The sequence below is a fragment of the Carassius auratus genome, chromosome 23 (genome assembly GCF_003368295.1).
Source record: "Carassius auratus strain Wakin chromosome 23, ASM336829v1, whole genome shotgun sequence".
In the NCBI taxonomy this organism is placed as follows: Eukaryota; Metazoa; Chordata; class Actinopteri; order Cypriniformes; family Cyprinidae; genus Carassius; species Carassius auratus.
The window spans coordinates 19,370,804-19,393,038 of NC_039265.1; the positions used below are offsets into that span (position 1 = coordinate 19,370,804).

Here is a 22,235-nt window from a genome sequence, read left to right on the forward strand (position 1 = left end):
AAACATGTTCAAAGTCCTGTGAATATTCCGAAACATTAGTAACATTTAATAAACCGCTAGGGTTTTTGAAGGAGCGTTAAAGAACGTCCAGAACTACTTTAATAAATAAAAGGAAAAACAAAACAGCATTTTCCTGGTCATAATTACACGACACAAATGAACAGGTGTATTTGACGAGTCTGAGAGGGGCGGGGTCTGACCTTTCACCCCTCAGTCAGTCCCACACACACACACACTGATGGCGTTGGCGTTGGCGTTTCTCCGGTGGATCAAGCTCCTGATGATCCTGATCGTCTTTCAAGGTGTGTGTGTGGTGTTTTATTACACACTCAACACACACTCATCCAGGTGAACATTTACATTTAATTAATTATTGCGAATTTAAATCAAACTCAGTGTTCCTCAAGTGTAACTGTTTTAAATCTCACAAAATACTACTTAAAAATATGATAAGCCTACTGAAATACTATATTTAAGTGATGGATAATTGTAACAGTGTTTTATTGTTCATGCAGCAATACATAACTACAATAACCTTGTCTAGTGCATGATTTGTACAAATTTAATTAATTTATATATATATATATATATATATATATATATAATACTATAGATCTGTGTGTGTAGTGTACTAGTGTAAAAATGCTCCTGTTTTTTTATAAGGTTTACAACAGATAATTTTTATTTATTTTTTTGCGTTTCCTTTACCGATTTTCGAACCCCGTCAACAGAACCCTGTCCGTGGGCTTTTTTTTTTTTTTTTTTTTTTTTTTTTTTTTGATTACGGTCAGTTTCAGCGCCGGTGATCGCAGTGTTGCCAGATATTGCTCTAAAAAAATAAAATAAATAAATAAATAAGACCGACAGAACGCTTTATTGCTGGCATTAGTTTTGTAGAAAAGAGCCCTGAATCACTAAGATCTTAAATATGAGTCTGTGCTCTATATCTCCAGTAATGAGAATGTGCTTTACAAATATTGCAAATAGCAACTTTGTTATCTGTTTGACAGATCTCGAAATGCCTCCACACAGCTGACATGTTGTAAGTTTAAGTTTTTGGCGCTCAAGCTACGTTCATGGTCGTGGCGCGCACACATGCCCCCCTATCGGTTTGGCTCATCGGCAGAAATATTCATATCGGCCGATGCCGATGATGGTCATTTTAAGCTTTTATCGGCCAATACCGATGTTGTGCCGATATTATCGTGCATCCCTAATTTCAAGTATGATTCAGTGGCTTCGTAAACAAAGGCGGGGGAAGCGCGGAGGTCTAAGAGCCAAGCTAAAGCTAACACCGCTCCGGCTCTCTTTACCCAGCATTTTCCTCGCTTATGTGCGGTCACTGGTGAACAAAATGGATGAGTTACGACTCCGCATCACCCACAGTAAGAGACTTATGGACTGCAATGTCATGGTTTTCACGGAAACATGGCTACACAGCGACGTACCCAACAATGCTATTGAGCTAGCAGGACGCTACACGCTTCGGGCAGATAGAACGGCAGATGACTCCGGCAAGACAAGAGGTGGTGGATTGTGCATTTATGTCAACAAAGCTTGGTGTACGAACACTGTCATTGTTGGGAGACACTGCTCAGCTAACCTAGAGTTTCTCATGGTTAAATGTAGACCTTTTTATCTGCCACGAGAGTTCACTTCCACCATAATAACCGCAGTCTATATTGCACCGGATGCTAATGCCAAGCTTGCTTTGAACGAACTTCATGCAGCCATTAGTAAACAACAGACTGCTCACCCAGAGGCTGCTTTTATTGTCGCGGGTGATTTTAATCACTGCAAATTAAAAACAGTACTCCCCAAATTTCACCAGCATGTTTCCTGCCACACCAGAGGAGATAAAACTTTGGATCATGTTTATACAAACATCAATGGAGCTTACATCGCGAGCCCCCTCCCCCACCTCGGACAGTCTGATCACCTTTCTTTGTTTCTCACCCCTAAGTATTCACCCCTCATCAACCGTGTGAAACCATCAGTGAGGACCATCAAAGTGTGGCCAACTGGAGCAGACTCTTTACTTCAAGACAGGTTTCAACACACTGACTGGAGTATGTTTGCTTCACAGGCTGCCTGTGGCTCTCACACGGACATTGATATCTACACCTCCTCTGTACTGGATCACATCAACTCCACCATTGACAGTGTAACAACAGAAAAACAGATAACAACATACCCTAATCAGAAGCCATGGATGAACAAGGAGGTTCGACTTCTGCTGAAAGACCGCAACGCTGCCTTCAGGTCAGACGACGCTCAGGCCTACAGTAAATCCAGGGCTAACCTGAAAAGGGGCATCAAAAAGGCCAAGTACTGCTACAAGCTGAAGGTAGAGGAACACTTTTCCAACTCTGACCCCCGACGCATGTGGCAGGGCATCCAGATTATCAGTGACTACAAGTCAAGCAACTCCACACCAACAGTCACGGACGTCTCCTTCCTCAACGAGCTAAATGACTTTTATGCTCGCTTCAACAGCGACAGCAAAGAGACGGCCACCAAAATCTCAGCCTCAGCTGACCACCAACCCCTTAAACTCACCTCCACAGATGTCCACACTGCACTGAGCCGGATCAACGCACGCAAGGCTGCTGGCCCGGATGGCATTCCTGGACGTGTGCTTAGGGCATGTGCAGAGCAGCTTGCAGGGGTCTTCACAGACATTTTCAACCTGTCCCTCACCCAAGCAACTGTGCCAACATGTTTTAAGTCCACATCCATTGTGCCAGTACCGAAACACTCCTCCCCAATGTGCCTGAATGACTATCGCCCCGTAGCACTCACACCCATCATTATGAAGTGCTTCGAGCGACTGGTCCTAGCACACCTCAAAGACTGCCTCCCACCCACACTGGACCCACACCAATTTGCCTACCGCAGAAATAGGAGCACAGAGGATGCAGTATGCACAGTGCTGCACTCTGCACTCACACACCTGGACCATAACAACACGTATGTTAGGATGTTGTTTGTTGACTTCAGTTCAGCATTTAACACCGTCATTCCCTCCAAGCTGACCACAAAACTTGGAGACCTGGACATTAACACCTCCCTCTGCAACTGGATTATGGACTTTCTGACCAACAGGCCTCAGCATGTTCGGTCAGGCCACAACCACTCCACCACCATCACACTTAACACTGGCGTACCACAGGGCTGTGTGCTGAGCCCATTCCTCTACTCCCTTTACACCCACGACTGCAAGCCTGTGCATGGATCCAACTCCATCATTAAGTTTGCAGACGACACCACGGTGATTGGCCTCATCAGTGACAACGATGAGACTGCCTACAGGGAAGAGGTACAGCACCTGGCCACATGGTGCGCTGACAATAACCTGCTCCTTAACACCAATAAGACCAAGGAGCTCATTGTGGACTTCAGGAAGAAGAATGGAAGCACGCATGACCCCATCCACATTAACGGGCTGGATGTAGAACGTGTTTCCAGCTTCAAGTTCCTGGGAAGCACCATCTCGGAGGAACTGTCCTGGGCCACAAACACCTCCAGCCTGGTCAAGAAGGCTCACCAGCGCCTTTTCTTCCTCAGGACACTGAAGAAGAACCAGCTGTCTTCATCCATCCTGGTGAACTTTTACCGGTGTGCGATCGAGAGCCTCCTGACCAGTTGCATCACAGTCTGGTATGGGAACTGCTCAGTGGCTGACCGCAAGGCACTGCAGAGGGTGGTGAAAACTGCCCAGCGCATCACAGGGACACCACTTTCTGCTCTTGAGGACATCCAGAGAAAACGCTGTCTACGTCGAGCTCGCAGCATTCTCAAGGACTCCTCTCACCCTGATCACGGACTGTTTAACCTCTTCCCCTCCGGGAGGCGTTTCAGGAGCCTCCGGACAAGGACCACAAGATTCAGGAACAGCTTTTTCCCTAAAGCTGTCTCCTTGCTGAACTCTGCCCTCTGACACCCCTCAACACCCCCCACACCACACATAGACTCCTCCCGCTCTTCAACACTGTGACTGATTTATTTATTTATTCACAACAAGCAAAAAAACAGTAACTTGTATAATCTGTATACTGTATACTGTATAATCCATTTGCACATTGTAATATTTTCTATGCACTTTACTCTCCATTGCAATACTGTAAATTATGTTCATAGTTCTGCCTATAGTGTACATACACTTTTACATAGCCCATCTGTATAGTATGTTCATAGTACACCTATCTGTATATCGTGCTTATAGTATTTAATATCTGTGAATTATGTCCATAATACTTACCTGTATAGTTACTGTACATATTATAGACCTTTATTCTGTACTTACTGCTTATTGCACTTCTGGTTAGATGCTAACTGCATTTCGTTGCCTTGTACCTACATGTGCAGTGACAATAAAGTTGAATCTAATCTAATCTAATCTTTGGAAACCGTTTTCTTTCAGAGATGGGATGAGGGACCCACTTCAGCTGCTGCGCTGTGCTAAGCTCAGACACAAGTTTTCCATTATTAAACCGGCCAAAAGGTGCGTGAGAATCAAGATCGAGCAGCTTTCCTTCTGTTTCAGAGGACTGAAAGTGTTTGTTTCCTTCTCAGTATAAAACTGAAGAGCTTCACGCAGGAGTTGTCAGATTTGATGAGCTGTCCGTACAGAGCCAACACAACCGAGCGCGAGCTGAACAGGTTTGTGTGTCTTTACATTTGGATTAATGCCTTTGACAGACACTACTGTCTTGAATTGTCATGAAGTGCTTTGCATTTAAGGTTTATAATGTTTCAAGCTGATGTACAGGAACACACTGTATTTCCTGCTGGAGCACATGATGGTTTCTGTGCAGCTGGAAATTCACTTTAGGATAAAAGTGTCTGATAATTTGTAGAAGAAAATCTCAGACTGATCAATTTTTAATGACAGATTTTTGAAACCCTGCGTAATCCTCCTGATCTTGCACAAAATTCCCATTTGTCCTTCTTTAAAAATAAAACTGTATTTGCATTGATGGTTCCGTGAACAACATTTTACATCCATTGAATCTTGACATTGCACAAACATATTTATAGGAAAATGTTTTTTGTTTTGTTTTTTCACGAAGAAAAATGGTTGTTTTGAGAAATGTTAATTTTAATGAGTGTAAATGTAAGATGCATGTGCAACAACAATGTGCATATTTCTGATCTGCGGTCTTAATATACAGTACATATGACATAATGTAAAAAAAATTATATAAAAATAAATAAACTTGAATGTAATTTAGGCTGTGGCCAAGTGAAGATGGCAATGGATTCTGTTTACAAAAGGCAAATAACAATGGATTATATGTACATAAGAGTAAAAACAGCAGTATTTTCTATGCAATATGCTATTTACACTGTAATATGTTAAAATAGCAGGATTTTCAGATATTTATACTACCGTATTTTTCGGACCATAAGTCGCACTGGACTATAAGTCGCATTTATTTAGAACCATGAGAAAACATTACCGTCTCCAGCCGCAAGAGGGTGCTCTATGTTTTCAGTGTAGACTACAGGAGAACTGCGCAGCATAGAGCGCCCTCTCGCGGCTGTAGATGGTAATGATTTCTCTTAGTTAATTTCTCTAGGTTCATGTCAAATAAATTTTTTATAAATAAGTCGCACCTGAGTTTAAGTCGCAGGACCAGCCAAACTATGAAAAAAAGTGTGACTTATAGTCCGGAAAATACGCTACTTTTTGCAAATATTAGTTATTATCTGCTCCTCGGTTTTGTAGTACATAATAAAACAGTATGCAGTAAAACATGCTGAGTGTATTAATTGGATATCACCTTATTTTGACAATATAAATACATTATTTTCAACTTTTTGCTTATTTCCTTTTATTTAAAATAAATGTTTTTCTGATGTGATTTGAAAAGGAACACCAAAAAACTTCTGCAAAAGTCAGATTCAAGCCTGTGTCGACTGCATCGAGAACACTGGTGCACATGCTTTACCCCCACACCACTGGGACTGTTTTTAATCAAGTGCATTTAATTGGGAGATGTTTATAAATGCCTTTTTATATTAATCTTATGTTTATGTTTATATTTTATGCTTATTTTATATTGCACATGACATGGATTTGTCATGATTAGCCACAGTAACACTTTTTATATACTGCTTAAAACGGCACCATCTCTTCAGCAATAAAGTTCAACATAATACTATTTATATACCAATATACCAATGAAGTGGGGGTATAAATAATTTTATCAGTGTTTCCTGATAAAAGTGACTCAAAACACTGTGACTATGGTAAAAAAAAGCATTTGCTCTTCTATAAACACAAATATATGTGGTTTTATTAACAAAGTTTGGGAGAAGCACGATCAGATAATCATCCAATTTGGCACAGGTGCATCTCGTTTAGCTAATAATCTTAAATAGCACGCAAGCGTATATATATCCAGTCTTCCTACCTCCTGTCCCACGACAGTTTTTCGGCATAGACCGTTCGTCAGCATTCGGTTCGCTCTGTCAGCATTCGGTTCACTCTGTCCGTCATCTTATCACAGGCCCAATCTTCCTTCCGACGAAGATATCTATCCGCCGAACACCAACAAGCGTTATCGCGTCAGCTGCTCTTCTCACCAAGCCACACGTTGTGGCCAAAAGCTCGTGCAAATCCTTGAGCTCGCCTCACTCGACAACACGATTTTCTCGCCAGGACCGGGCTCTCTTATAATGCTGGATCGCAGCCGTGCTCCAGTTCTCAGCGCAGTAAACCTCTCTCGCTTTATCAGCCGTGGCGCAGTTCGATGCTGCCTCCACTAGCGGCGAAGACCGTGCGTTATTGTAGTGGCATGTCGTTCGTGAAATAATCGTTTTTTCGAATGAATCTTCTAGGCGAACGAATCGTTCTCAGTTTACACTCATTCATGAAGAATTTTTCAGAGTTGTCATCCACAATGAGCGAGTTTCATATGAGTCTCAGAGATCGAGAGCTCTCATTCGTGAACGAAAGGACTAAACCGGTATACATGTCGAGTTGATTAAACGGATACATGTCGTTCGTAAACGCAATGAACTGGTACATATCTTAACAAAATTGATGAGAGTAAACCGGGTCAGTTAGCCATTTAGCATGTCAATCTTGCAAAATGTAAAGCGCAGTTATAGGTACTGTGCACATATTGTTTACATGTTTAGCATACAAAAGATAAATTCCACGTTTAATCCCCGATTTATGAACGTGAATATATAGATCAATATATGAACCGTCTGACCAAACAATTAAAATGCTAATCATGCAAGAAAACCTCGTGATTTGCTCATCTGAACAATTTAAATAGACGTTATATATAGAATGCGCTTATGAAGACTTTGTTAGACTTTGTTAAACAGCGTTATGACTTAACTCTGTCCGATGACGATGCCACTTTTTAACCACGAAGCAAAGGCTTTTTGCAGAGTTGTCATCCACACCGAAATGTCTAAAGACATTACATTTGCTTTACTGTGCATGTTTAAACCTCACTGAGATGATACAGACATAAGTTTCATGCAATTATTCCGGCAGGATCAATTATTTAGGGACATATTTCACCATTTACTGGCATGATTATTCAGAATTTTTCACGCTACTGCCTCGTGTTTGGCTGCAGAACAACAAGTGTGAGTAAATTTTCTATCGTCTTTTTAGGACTGTTATATGAAAAGCATGCAAAGTAAATGTCTTTAGAAACGGCTTGAATTTGAATTACTGCAATTAACGTTACTGCTATAGACATGTCTATTGGTACAATGGTTTATAAAACTAAACATGCTACATCGTTTCAAAGCCTCTATTTTCACAGTCCATACTACAACAGGAAAACAGCATCCCAAATTTATCTGCTCCGGAGGCTGTTTAAAAGGGCCCGAAGGCCAAAACAAGAGGAAAAGATGCTTTTCCAACAGGACTGTATTAATTCAGACAAGGTTTGAGCAATTGTCAAATCAGCCAACAACTACAGCAGCCAAAGCAAGCATGAAGCTACTTTTACTTGCAACACGGGCCTGCACATCTCAGTATTTCCATCCTGTTACTTCTGCTAGCAGTGCAGGCTACACAGGTTCTTCAAGACATCACACACCCCAGCCCCTTCCCACGACCCACAGCTACAGCAGCTGAAGCAAACGTGAGGCCGCCTCCATTCGTAAACGCGCCCTCAACTCTTCCGCTCCCTCATGCTACTAACCATTTTTCTGTTCAGTGGCCTCCAGCTCCAGATTTGCCAGAAGGCAGAGGGTACCAAGACCTATTATTGGTCAGGCCGATTATTTTATTTATTTATATATCTATCTCGAACCCTCTTCAGCCAACCCCTCTAACGCCAGCTCATCCCCTTTCACTAAAACTCCTAATCTACCATAGCTAACTCTCCTAACATGCCCTATCTATCTGTAATGGTCAATCCTCACTTCAGCCATCCTTCCGCAGGAGCTTTCTCTGTATCTCCCCACCGCCGCAGTATTGTCCGCTCCTGCAGGAGCCTTTTCTGTTTTTTCACCACTGCCGCAGCAGTCTCCGCTTCCGCAGGAGCCTCTACCTATATTTCACCACTGCCGCAGCAGTGTCTGCTCCCGCAGGAGCCTCTACCTATATTTCACCACTGCCGCAGCGGTGTCTGCTCCCGCAGGAGCCTCTACCTATATTTCACCACTGCCGCAGCAGTGTCTTCTCCCGCAGGAGCCCTTTCCATCCTTCCCTACTGCCGCAATTCTCGCTGCCGCAAGAGCCTCAAAAAAAAAAAAAAAAAAAAAAAAATATATATATATATATATATATATATTTTATGTCCATTCTCCAATTCAACCTCATCAGGCTCGCTTTTGTCTAACTCCGGAACGCCCAATCTAAATTCACGATGGACCCTCCTTTCATCAACGACTCTGGTTTAAAAATATTAGTAATCAAGTATTCTTAAAAAAAAAAAAAAAAAAAAAAAATCCATCGATTAATCGAGTAATAAAATAAAATGTGTTTTTGCTTAATTATACTGATGTGCGCATGCACAGTAAATCTGATGGGTAGGATAAAATGTCAGGACCCCGGACATTTATTTAGTCGGGTTGACGTACCTTTTCAGTTCTGTGTATGTGATGTGATGCTAGTTTTACTTAAATCAAATGGTCAAATGCTCATGAACTGACTGTCAGAGCAGTTCTGGAGATGTTGTTCAAGTCCTTATTTAGTGAGACCGCAGACGCAGAAATTACCGTGAGCGTAACGCGCGCTTCAGTGTGTGTGTGATAAAGGAAGTCGCGCTCCTGCTCCATTCATTAACAGAGACACACAGAACATGCAGGATTTACATTTAAATACTGTTCCGGCTTAATATTTAGAGATATTCGTGAATTGGATGTAAGTGCAATTACCTATTTTGATTCATTCATTCATTCATTCATTCAAAAAAAAAAAAAAAAAATTAATAATAAAATAAATAATAATAATAATAATAATTGGCAAGTTCTTTGCCATTCCGCGTTCAACTGTAAATTCCGTTTTTGTGACTGGATTCCGCGATCCCCTCCACGTTTTCTGCATCGCGGAAATGCTAGCTCTATCTTGCAATGGACACATGCCACAACGTTCTCTTTACGTCCTCAAATCAAAACACTGCTGACTCCTTGCAGTACGTGATTTTCGGACGCAGCGCTTGTCTCCTTCCGCCAACAACAAAAAAAAAAATAAAATAAAATAAAAAAAAAAAAAAAAAGCGTTGTCACATTTTAAAAAAATACAATAAATCATTGCGAAAGAACCTGACGTGAGATTTAAAATAAATTAAAAGAGGCTTCGAAGCAGAGGAATTTGCCTACATCATTTTTTGTAATCGCGTTACTCGAGGAATCGTTTCAGCCCTAAACTTAAGCAGCTCAAAAGGGGCCTCTCACATAATCCGATAGATGCCCTCGGTTGTTGCTCATCAGACATTTAAAAAAAAAAAATAATAATAATAATAATAATATTCCTCCTTAAATCATGTTGTGTACTTAAATAATAGAAGCCTCTCAGTTATCGTTTCTTCGGCCAAAGTAAGGGCCCTCCAGCCATCGTTACAATCTCCTTGCCTATTTCAGCATCGGACAGGGCTCTCCCTTCCGGTGCAGCTGGGCAGTGGCTCCCTTCGGTCGCAGTGTGAGCCTTTCATCTGTCATTGAGTTGCGCTGCGCGCTCAGCGGCAGACGGGGTTATCCCTCCCGGTGCAGCAGAGCCACAGGCCCCCTTCGGTCGTTGTGACAGCCCTCCATCCGATGCATCAAATTAAGCCTCGTATACAGTCGCAAGGGGGACTCTCCCTTCCGGTGCAGCAGAGCCGCAGCTCCCTTCGGACGCAGCGAGAGTCCCTCCATCAGTCGCGTTTTCTTGCCTACTCCGTATCGGACGGGGCTCCCCTACCGGTGCAGCAGACCCACGGCTCCCTTCGGTCGCAGGGTGAACCCCCCCGTCTGAGTTATGTTGCATGCTCAATGGCGGACCGGGATCTCCCTCCCGGGGGAACACAGCCGCTGCCTCCCTTCGGTCGCAGCAGGAGCCCTCCATCCGATGCATCAAACCGTGCCTCGAATCTTCTTGCCTATTCTGCATCTGATGGGGCTCTCCCTTCCGGTGCAGCAGACCCACGGCTCCCTTCGGTCGCAGGTTGAACCCCCCATCTGAGTTATGTTGCGTGCTCAAGGGCGGACAGCGTTCTCCCTCCCGGGGGAAAAGAGCTGCTGGCTCCCTTCGGTCGCAGTGAGAGCCCTCCATCAGACGCATCAAGCCATGCCTCGCATCGCAAGGGGGACTCGCCTTTCCGGTGCAGCAGAGCAGCAGCTCCCTTCGGACGCAGCAAAAGTCCCTCCAACAGTCGTATTCCAGTTAGCGTCAATCAGGGCTCTCCCCTCCGGGGCAGCACTCCTGCTGCAGAGTTGCGAACCCCCTATGGAGGCTGGGAGAACCCTCAGAGGCAAAAAAAACGTGCCTCCATAAACCCGCAATGGGGGACTCCCCCTTCCGGTGCAGCAGAGCCGCAGCTCCCTTCGGATGCAGCGGGAGTCCCTCCAACAGTCGCGTCTCTTTGCCTTCTCAGCATCGGACTAGGGCTCCTCTTCCGGTGCAGCAGACCCACAGCTCCCTTCGGTCGCAGTGTGAACCCCCCATCTGAGTTATGTTGCATGCTCAACGATGGCTAGGGATCTCCCTCCCGATGGGGTACAGCCGCTGACTCCCTTCGGTTGCATTAGGAGCCCTTCATCCGACGCGCCAAACCGCGGCTCGAATCTCATTGCCTATTCAGCATCTGACGGGGCTCTCCCTTCTGGTGCAGCAGACCCACGGCTCCCTTCGGTCGCAGTGTGAACCCCCCGTCCGAGTTATGTTGCATACTCTATGGCGGCCAGGGATCTCCCTCCCGATGGGATACAGTCGCTGGCTCCCTTCAGTCGCAGTGAGAGCCCTCCATCAGATGCAACAAACTGCGCCTCGTACTCAGCCGCAAGAGGGACTCTCCCTTCCGGTGCAGCAGAGCCGCAGCTCCCTTCGGAGGCAGCAAGAGTCCCTCATTTCTTGATATCAGGCATCGTGCTCCTCCCATAAGCAGCACGGAGGGCTCGCTGGTAAGACGTTGCGAGCCGCAGCTCTCGTCGAACACTGCACGGGCTCTGCCGGTCGCTCTGCATTTTCTTCCCAACACGCATATTTTGGGGGGCGACTAAATTTTAGGTCTCTGGCTGCTGTCCTATGTCTTTAAGCTTCTTTTGGGGAGTTATTTGGGTTCGGGCTATGCTCCGGGCCCAGACCCCTCCCCCAGGACAGCACGCCAAAATATGCCTACTATTTGCCTTCAGATTAGATGTAAGGGTGAACTCGTGAAATGTGGTTTTATTAACAAAGTTCGGGAGAAGCACGATCAGATAATCATCCAATTTGGCACAGGTGCATCTCGTTTAGCTAATAATCTTAAATAGCACGCAAGCGTATATATATCCAGTCTTCCTACCTCCTGTCCCACGACAGTTTTTCGGCAACCCTCCTCCACCCCAACTCCTCACTTCTAATCTATTTATCCCAAATTAGGGATAGGGGGAGTTATTTGGGTTCGGGCTATGCTCCGGGCCCAGACCCCTCCCCCAGGACAGCACGCCAAAATATGCCTACTATTTGCCTTCAGATTAGATGTAAGGGTGAACTCGTGAAGTGGGCATTATTAGAATTGAAGATGTTAGAATAAAACCAAAGTTTTAAAAGCATTCAAGCACAAGACGCTAAGGAACTCAACTGAGTACTTCCAGTCCTTTCATCTGGTCTTATAGAAATATATAGTTGAGTGTAATCAGCATAACAATGGATACTTATCCTGTATTTTCTAATAATATCACTAAGGGGCAAAATGTATATTGAAAATAGCAGAGGGCCTAGGACAGATCCTTGTGGCACATCATACTTTCCTGCTGATAATTAAGATGATTCCCCATTTAAACAGACAAAGTTGTAGCGATCACACAGGTAGGATCTAAACCATCTTAGAGCCTGCCCTTGAATACCTGTATAGTTTTGTGATCGATCTTTGAGTATGTCATGATCTATGGTGTCGAACGCAGCACTAAGATCAAGTAAAACTAGTAATGAGATGCAGCCTTGGTCTAACGCAAGGAGCAGTCATTTGTAATTTTAACACAAGCAGTTTCTGTGCTATGGTGGGGCCTGAAACCTTAAGGAAATTCTTCATGCAGATAAGAAATTTTGCAGGAAGGAACACAATTGAGCAGACAGCTTTTACTAAAATATTAGACAATGGTATAATCCACGACGGCGGTGCAGTTGGCCACAGTGGCTACTCCAGCGGCACAGTCACTCATCACAGTTTGGCCAGATGATACTACAGGTACCTCAACACTACTGGACTGCTTTCAGTGCACAGACTGTAATATGTTTAAAGAGGCAGCCACCTACACCCGCAGGAGTACACTGAAACTGTCAGTGGTTGTGTCAAAAAGTGCATTGATGATGTGACAGTCAACAAGATGATCACAACACATGCGAAAAAGAAGTTGTGGATGACAGTAGAGGTTTGTGAGCTGCTAAAGACCAGAGATGGAAGCATTCTGATCAGGAGACAAAGCAGCCCTCAAAACAGAAAGAGCCAATCTGTCCTGTGGAATCAAAATGCAAAATGGTCATATGTTCAAAAAATCAACAGACAGCAGATACATGGAGTCTGTGGCAAGCCATTCAGACCATCACTGACTACAAGCCCCCGCCACAGGCCTGTGATAATGACACATCACTCCTGGATGCACTCAACCACTTTTATTAATGGTTTGACATGCAGAATGACACACCTGCACAAAAACTGCCCACACCTCCCAATGACCAGGTGCTCTGTCTCCAGCCGATGTAAGGAAGACCCTATCTAGGGTTAACTTACGCAAGGCTGCGGGTCCTGATGACATACCTGGCTGTGTACTGAAAGACTGTGCTGTGCAGCTGACAGATGTCCTAACTGATATCTTCAACACCTCACTAAAAAACCAGGCAGTCGTCCCCACATGTCTCAAATCCACGACCATCATAACAGTACCAAAGAAATCACCTGTGTCCTGTCTAAACGATTACCGTCTAATAGCACTGACTCCAATCATGATGAAGTGCTTTGTGAGGTTAGTCATGAACAACATCAAAAACAATCTCCATAATCACTCAATACACTCTAGTTTGGCAATTTACTCCACCCTCCACCTGGCTCTTACCCACCTAGAGAATAAAAATTCCTATGTTAGAATGCTGTTCATCGACTTCAGCTCAGCATTCAACACAATAATACCACAACAGCTTATTAATAAACTTAACCTGCTGGGCCTTAACAATCCCCTCTGTAATTGGATCCTGGACTTTCTAACTGGAAGACCTCAGTCAGTCCATACTGAACACCGGTGCCCCACAAGGCTATGTGCTCAGCCCGCTGCTCTTCACGCTGCTGACCCATGACTGCACGGCCAGGTTCAGCTCTTACCACATCAAGTTCATGGATGACACAACTGTGGTAGGTCTGATCAGCAACAGTGATGAAATGCACTACAGAGAGGAAGTGGCACAGCTGGCTGAATGGTGTGGCACTAACAACCTGTCCCTCAGTGTGGAGAAGACAAAGGAGGTTTTGATGGACTTCAGGAGAAATTCTGTTGACCACCCCCTACTGACCATCTGAAAGTTTCAAATCATTTCTGTGCATCATTTTCTTCTCTATGCGCACTAGATGCTTTTCACACACACTGATGTATGGACACAATCCCACAAAAGACTCATAGTAATATGAAGTAATATGTGTGTTTACATGCACTACAAATCATCTTGCACTGTTCCCCAGCCAGCTGCTTGACCAACGATGTTTCTCTTTGCACATTTACAGTACTATTTGAAGCATTCGTATAGTCTGTCTATTTTTCTTTTTCAGTCTATGTATAGGTAAACATCTAAAAATAATGTAAATTAAAATTCTGTCATTATTCTATTCTCTGACGATTTTCTTTCATTCGTTTGGTAAATGAGGCAGATTGTGCTTGAAACAAGCAGTTAAAAACAGGTTAAACCTCACATCTTTAAATACTGAGGTGGTTCATTTTAACAAAGATTACACATGAAAAGCTACTGTAAGCTAATAAACTTTCTCTCTATGTGTTTTTGTCAGAATGAGGCTGCAGTTTTGCTGTAACGCCACAGGATTGTTATTCCTCACCAAACACAACACGGCCATCAATCAGAACATCCTGTATGAGACAAGCACAACAAAAAGATACAAAATGAATGCAGCTGTTCACAGCATGTTGCCTGAGGTGTGTATGTTTGAGATGAATATACATTTACACCTCATTAACGCTGTGTGTTTATGATATGATATGGGACCCAACCTTTCAAATCAGTCAAGCCCTATAAAGTGTATATTCTGACTATACATTGTCTTTTTCCTGGATATGTTTCAGCTGGTATTTCTAGTGTCAAAAATGTCCAGGTTTTGCCTTTGTAGTTCATACTTTCTGAAGGTAATATCTGAAAATAGTTTGTCCAATAGCATGTATCATTGTATATAATCAACCAATCGTGGCGTTTGATGAGGCAGATACAGAGAACAGTCAAAAAGCAATGCAAATATACACACCCGTAATGTTTTTATGTAGTTAGTAATTACACATGTATTTTTGTATGAAGATAAACACATGCTTAAAATCTATGCATACTTTTAAACATAATGCATTACAATAGAATATGCATGGAATATACAGTTAGTACCATATAAAAACCATTACGCCTATAAAGAATCCCTACAAGAATAACAAACAAGGTGTGTGTGTGTGTGTGTGTGTGTGTGTGTGTGTGCAGGATCTCCCCTGGAGCGGTCGTCGTCTGGGTCGGTGTGCTGTAGTTGGCAGTGGTGGGATCCTAAAGAACAGCAGCTGTGGACGTGAGATTGACAGCGCAGACTTTGTCATACGGTAAGCACATCCCATCATGCCTTGCTGTTTAACTTGCCACAGGAGCTGCTGAAACAGTTCTACTCAGCCGTCATTGAGTCTGTACTGTGTACTTCTATAACTGTCTGGTTTGGCTCAGCAACAAAATCAGACATCAGAAGACTACAGAGAACTGTTCGGACTGCCGAAAGGATTATTGGTGCTCCCCTGCCCACCCTTCAAGAACTGTATACATCCAGAGTGAGGAAAAGGGCTCATAAAATCACTCTGGACCCCTCACATCCAAGTCACCCCATCTTTGAACTTTTGCCATCTGGCCGGCGTCTCAGAGCCGCAAATACCAGAACAGCAAGGCACAAGAACAGTTTCTTCCCCCAGGCAATCTACCTCATGAACAGTTAAATGTTCCCCACTTATGCAAAAAAAAATTTACCCCTCCATCCTAGTACATCCCTGCATCTTACTCAATCCTATTCCATTATCATTTATAGCACAAATGTTTATACGCTCATTTATTTGCCTTTTTTTTGTTATTTGTTTTTTGTTTTCTTCTGTGTGTTGGTGTCTCTGTGTACTGGAAGCTTATGTCACCAAAACAAATTCCTTGTATGTGCAAGCATACTTGGCAATAAAGCTCATTCTGATTCTGGTAATAAAACTGAAAAAGATGCCGACAGATCAACACTGTGAAAACATCTGCACAATCTCCAGGAAGATTTGTTTTGTGCTTTCAAATTTCATGTTGATTTCAGTGTTATTGCCATTCCTTGTAATTATTTGATGCACTATATAAAAAATGTTAGCCTGAATGCACTGTAGGTTGCTTTCGATAAAAGTGTCTGCTAAATGTATAAATGTAAATGTATTTCACATCAATTAATACATTAACAATAAGCAATACATTTATTACAGTGTCTCTTCATCTTTGTTAATGTTAATTAATAATTATTTAGATTTTATATAGTAAACTGATTTAAAATGGGATGTTTGCATAAACATCGGCATCAAATTCTCTTTAATGAATGCATTAAAAGTTCATCAAGACCTGCTGAAAACCAACATGTATGAAGTTGGTTATATTAAGCCATATATGCTTCATATCATGCAGAATTTACTTTTAACAGATAGAAGTGGCATCTGTTTTGTAGGATGATCAAATGAAAGATTGTTCTCCCTGTTTCAGGTTTAATTTGGCGTTGATTAATGACAGTGATGTTGGACTGAAGACAGATCTGATAACCATCAACCCCAGTCAGATTACGAATGGGTCAGTGACCACACACACACACACACACACACACACACACAATCAGACTACTTTTTTTTTAAAGTAACTAGTAAAGTATGGTATTATACTTTTTCATTTAGAAGGAACTATGAGTTACTGCTGCTCATATTCTTCATGTGATAAGTTTGAGCAGCGCCCTCTACTGTACAGACGTGGATTTACTCTTCATTCAGTCTGATGCCTGTTCACTTCACTTCTGGTGTGACTTTACTTTTTCTTTTTCTTTCTTTTTAATTATATATATTTTTTTACATTTGTTGGGTTTAGCACAATTTTGTAATGCACTAGGCTACTTGTAAAAGTAACTTCCCCTCATCTCTCATCGTATATACATATATATGTGTGTATAAAGGGTTTTCAGGGATCAAAACAATAAGTGCAATACAACTTTAAATTGTTCCTTTAGAAATTGTCCTGTTTATTTAAGTGCAAAAAATAAATATCATAAATGTTTACCATGATTTAGAGAAAACAGCCACTAAAATGTCAGTCAGTGTCACAATGTTTTCAGGAATATTTACCACAAGAATCATTAACCAAAATACTATATACTCATAATTTAACCTTTTTAAACTTTGCCCTGATTTCAATAATCTTTACTCATTTAAAATGCAATACAATTTTGCATGCTCACTTAATCTTTTATATATATATATATATATATATATATATATATATATATATATATATATATAAGTGTGTGTGTGTGTGTGTGTAAGTACATGTCAGCGTGGGTCTGTTGTTTTAATTTTTACATAAATACAAGTGTTACACTGAATGACAAATGGAACATTACTGAGATTTTACACTCTTAAAACTAAAGGTGTTTAAAGGGTTCTTGACAGCGATGCCTTAGAAGAGCTATTATCTTGTTCCTGAAAAAAGCATTCAGTCAAAGGTTCTTTAAAGAACAATCTCTTTCTGACCTTTTTGGAATCTGGAGAACCTTGTTTTGCCACAAAGAAGTGTTTGTGAAAAGGAAAGGTCCTTCAGATGTTCTTTATGCAACCATTTAGAAAAAAAAGGTTATTATATGGCACCGTGAAGCATCTTTATTTAAAAGAGTGTATTCTCTCAAAACGTATTTGAAACTTTAAAGTGCAAAAGTGTTCAAACAGAAATTGTTTGTAGGTACAAGAATCTGATGCAGGATCCGGATCCATTGGTGGAAAGGGTCAGTGTTTACAGAAATGCATCCCTTGCTCTTCCCGCCTTTGCCTACACCTTCTGCACTGGAGTGTCAATCAAAACTCTCAAAGTGCTCCGTCCAATCAGACCCCAGCAGCCGGTGGTGTTCTTCAGCCCTGTTTACCTACGAACACTGGACCGTTTCTGGAAGGGGCGTGGCCTGAAGGAGACCCGCCTCTCATCTGGGTTTATGTTAATTAGCACGGCTCTGGAACTGTGTGAGCATGTGCATGTTTACGGATTCTGGCCGTTTGGAATGGACCTGCAGGACAATCCGGTTCCGTATCATTACTACGACGAGTTGAGTCCGCACCGATCCATGCACAAGATGCCGGAGGAGTTTGTGCGGCTTCTGCAGCTCCACAGCCAGGGGGCGCTAACACTGCACCTGGGGCCCTGTGTGCACCCCTGACCGCATCTGTCTGGGACCATCAATTATTTAAAGGAGAGGACACATTAAATCATTTAAACTGTTTTGAATTAAAAGGCTAGCACAAAATCATCTTTATCATTTCAGGATGTCTGAAGAATATTGCTTTGCCAGTGTTTGTTCTCTGGAGATTGTTTTGTCATGGGAGATCTTAAGCATGGATATTTATTTCCTCAAGTGATTGTCCTCAGTTTTGGAATACAATATGTGTTTGATATTGATTGTGTTATTTGTTCTTAGTGTTTTTAGGAGTGAGACAAAACAAGTGTTTCAGTATTTCTCTGAACTGTGTAATACGCAGTGCTTTTCTGGGTGTTTTCGATGGACTTTAGAGTCATAAAGTGAGTGAAAGATTAATTAAGCTGCAGAAAAGAGACTTTAGGTTGACTACGGTGAACAACGAAGCAGTTCCTCACTGCGAGCGGATCAAATATAGATAAAAATATTCAGTAGATAATAACTTTTAAGTACCTTTAAGTTGAGTGTTTTAGTAGCTGATGCTGAGAGTAAACGCATCATCTGTCCATCTTTTCGGTCTAATGCTTCATTTATAAACTGAATTCATCAGAACAGTGCATGGTTGGCCAGCGATGGAGGAAAGTAAGGTAAGAGAATCTCTCTTAATGATAAAACATCAAATAAGGAGCGATTTCATCCAAATCTTGTTTCTCTCTATGACAGACTGATCATGTAACTCCACCCACAACTCCAAACAAAGCCACGCCCTCTCCGCCAAAGTCCGTTGAACGGCCGAGTGAGTGCAACCAAACATTTTTAAAATTGTGTCTTGGTTATGGTAAAGCTACTATTAACATTAAGCGAAACATCTGTGAATGTCTCAAAACCAAAAATCTTCCATAAACGATGTATACATCATATTTTTGCGCATGATGATGACAGCGTGCTTATTAACTATGCACACAGTGATTGGCTGATAGTCTCAGTCAGTGATTTATTCATATAAACATAATAAAGCGCATATTATGTTGCTATATTTAAAGAAATGTTTCGAAATGCAGGTCACTAACACAAGTGTCACTAACTAAACAAGTATTCAGATAATTGTCAGCACTCTTACATCTAAACCATTTTACACTGAGAAAAATAAAAAGATTTTACTGAATTTACAAACTTAATTTTTTAAGGTGAGGGGTTGCAATCATTTTATTTTAGCTACAAATGTATTTGACTAACTTTTAACTTTTTATATTTATTTAAATGTAGCTAAAATAAATTGCTTGCAACCACTTAGTATCTTTTATTTCAGTGCGTGATAGATTTAGGAGCTATAGTTTTTAGTGCATAAAATACTTAAACACACAAACATGTAGGAGTCCTTAATTAAGATTTTCTCCTAAATCTGTAACTTTTGAGTAATTTTTAGCCTTAAGATGTTTTTTTTAATAACTTTGAATATACATTCTATTACTGTTACAGGAAGCTGGTTTGTTCATAATTTGGGGAGAATGTTCCCTGTTAGCTGGTCACGACTGTGGTTATAGTTGGTTTGTGTGCTTCTGGTTGTGTCTGTTTCTGTCCAGCAGTAGGTTTGAGCAGCCCAGAGTTACTAAAAGAACTGCAAGAACCGCATGCGCTCAAACACGTCCCTGCTCACACGGGACTGACCACTGTGTTCTGTGGACGAGGACGACAGGTCAGATGCACTAAATCTACACCACTATAAAGATACATCTGAAATAAATATTCTGTTAATTACAAGGTATATATATATATATATATATATATATATATATATATATATATATATATATATATATATATATATATATATATATATATATATATATATATATATATATATATCAGAGTTTGGTTCCAAAATGCTATAAATCCATTTTGATTAATTTGAGTAAAAATTTGTTTTCTTCAAACTTTCACATGGCATCTTTAGGTTATAAATAACATAAAAAAAATCATATCCAGATTTTGATTTGCAATAAATCCATTGAATCAATATGAAAAAAGTTATTGTTCATATTGAAACTGATGGAAATACACAGTAAGTTGATCCACTTTTGACGGACTCTGAACTTGGTCAGTACTAATCTTATATACAGGCACTGGAATAAAAAAAACATTCATCAGTCATCACTTCTAAAAAGAAATCATCGGGTCATAATGTGATTTGTCATGCAGCCCATGTTTGTTGATCACAAAGTAGATGAGGAAAACTAGAATACTGGCTGTATTCAAAGTGCCGCCATTAGTGTCTAGAGTGAGTGGAATGGTGTGCTGTGATTGGTTGAATGGATATATCGCATTCTGCAGAGAAGGGAGACTGCCGTTTGTCACAGTTTGGAAAAAAAGGTAGAAAACATTTTGCGTAATATAAAAAATGTACTTTTCAACACCGACTAGATACAGTACTGATTTTGGCGAAAACTTTTTTTTTAAATGACATTTTGGAACCAAACTCTTCATATATTATTAATAATAATCCCAATACAACCAGAAACACAAAAATATACACTACCGTTCAAAAATCTGGGATCAGTAAGACTTTTAATGTTTTTTAAAGAAGTCTCTTCTGCTCATCAAGGCCGTATTTATTTGATGAAAACAATTATTTCTGTGATGCGCAGCTGTATTTTCATCATCATTACTCCACTATAAAGTGTCACATGAGCTTCAGAAATAATTCTATTATGCTCAACACACTGTGAAATTGCCTGTTGGACTTTTTGACTGGAAGACCTCAGGTCGGCAGTAACACATCCAGCACCATTACTCTGAACACTGGGGCCCCCCAAGGATGTGTGCTGAGCCCCCTCCAATTCACTCTGCTGACCGTCACACCGCTCCAACCTCTTTACTAAAGGGATAAGTTTGTTTAATGTGAGCCAAAATCATCACAATTAAAAGAACCAAAGACTTAAACTACTTATTTACTACACAAGTTTCACGATTTGAGTTGAATTACTGAAATTAACTTTTCCACGACTTGTATCATTTATTGAGATACACTTGTATTATAATAGAAAAATTGTTTTAGATTATAATAATATTTCACAATACAATTTTTTTTTCCTGTATTTTTGATCAAATAAATGCAGCCTTGATGGGCAGAAGAAACTCCTGTAAAAACATACAAAATCGTTCTGATCCTAAACTTTGACCGGCAGTGTTTGTATGTTTTTTATTGTTTCAGAAACAGGAGACAGAGAGTGGGTCAAAAAACCCTGCACTGAAACGCCAAGAATCACAGTGACTGTCCGGCGGTGATTACAGCTGCCCTGTCATTGGCTGCTTGTGCTGTCTGTCAGAGATTAGCCCCACCCCCTTGGTGATGTCACGTCTCTGTGAGCTGCTCTGGTTCTGAATCTTCAGTGAACACGTCTGCCATGTTTGTGTGCGAGTATAAAGCAGTCTGTCAATCTGTACCGCATCTCATGTTAAAACAGTGTGTGACTGTCTTTGATATCAAATATGAAATAGAAATCAAAGCTGAGAATTTGTGTGTTAAAATAGTGAAGACCTGACTTCTTTCAGTTTATTAAGTGGCCAGTTGGAATGTGTATTGGAATGAATGGAAGAGTATGTGAAAAACAATAAATAACATTACATATCTGGACTAATTTTGTCAAATTATTCTCAGAATAGACAATTTTTTAGTTCAACACTGTCAAACTGATTTTAATTTGGAAAGATAACGATAATATTAATCAATTTAATATAATATTAAATATATTTAGTATGAAGTAGGTAATTGTGAGTGTGTATATTTTAATTTAATATTAATACATTTTGTGTCATGTTTTTTTTTTTTATCTATATACATTTTTATTATTTATTATTGATTATCAGAATTGTTTTTAGTTATTATAGTACTTTCAGTTGAACTGAACCAATTAACAAAAAACTATTTATTTTTCA

General features: G+C 41.0%; 1 protein-coding gene across 3 annotated transcripts; it reads left to right on the forward strand.

Annotated features, from left to right (window-relative positions):
- Positions 1-195: 195 nt before the first annotated feature.
- LOC113041676 (alpha-2,8-sialyltransferase 8E-like) lies at positions 196-21,933 on the forward strand. Of its 3 annotated transcripts, none has more exons than XM_026200333.1 (10): positions 196-348; positions 4,424-4,504; positions 4,576-4,662; positions 14,655-14,799; positions 15,344-15,456; positions 16,619-16,702; positions 17,855-18,946; positions 19,023-19,095; positions 19,883-19,995; positions 21,511-21,933. In XM_026200333.1, exons 1-7 carry the CDS (start codon positions 239-241, stop codon positions 18,321-18,323), a joined length of 1,089 nt encoding a protein of 362 aa, XP_026056118.1. In that variant the 5' UTR covers positions 196-238; the 3' UTR covers positions 18,324-18,946; positions 19,023-19,095; positions 19,883-19,995; positions 21,511-21,933. The 3 variants fall into 3 exon arrangements, with proteins under 3 accessions (XP_026056118.1, XP_026056117.1, XP_026056119.1); XM_026200332.1 differs by having other exon boundaries at positions 19,886-19,995; XM_026200334.1 differs by having other exon boundaries at positions 222-302; positions 19,886-19,995.
- The last annotated feature ends 302 nt before the right edge of the window (positions 21,934-22,235 follow it).

Coding starts and splice junctions, on each gene's coding strand:
- LOC113041676 (XM_026200333.1), top strand. CDS start 239: ATGGCGTTGGCGTTGGCGTTTCTCCGGTGGATCAAGCTCCTGATGATC. Junction 14,800..15,343: donor TTCACAGCATGTTGCCTGAG/GTGTGTATGTTT, acceptor GTGTGTGTGCAG/GATCTCCCCTGGAGCGGTCG. Junction 16,703..17,854: donor CCCAGTCAGATTACGAATGG/GTCAGTGACCAC, acceptor AATTGTTTGTAG/GTACAAGAATCTGATGCAGG.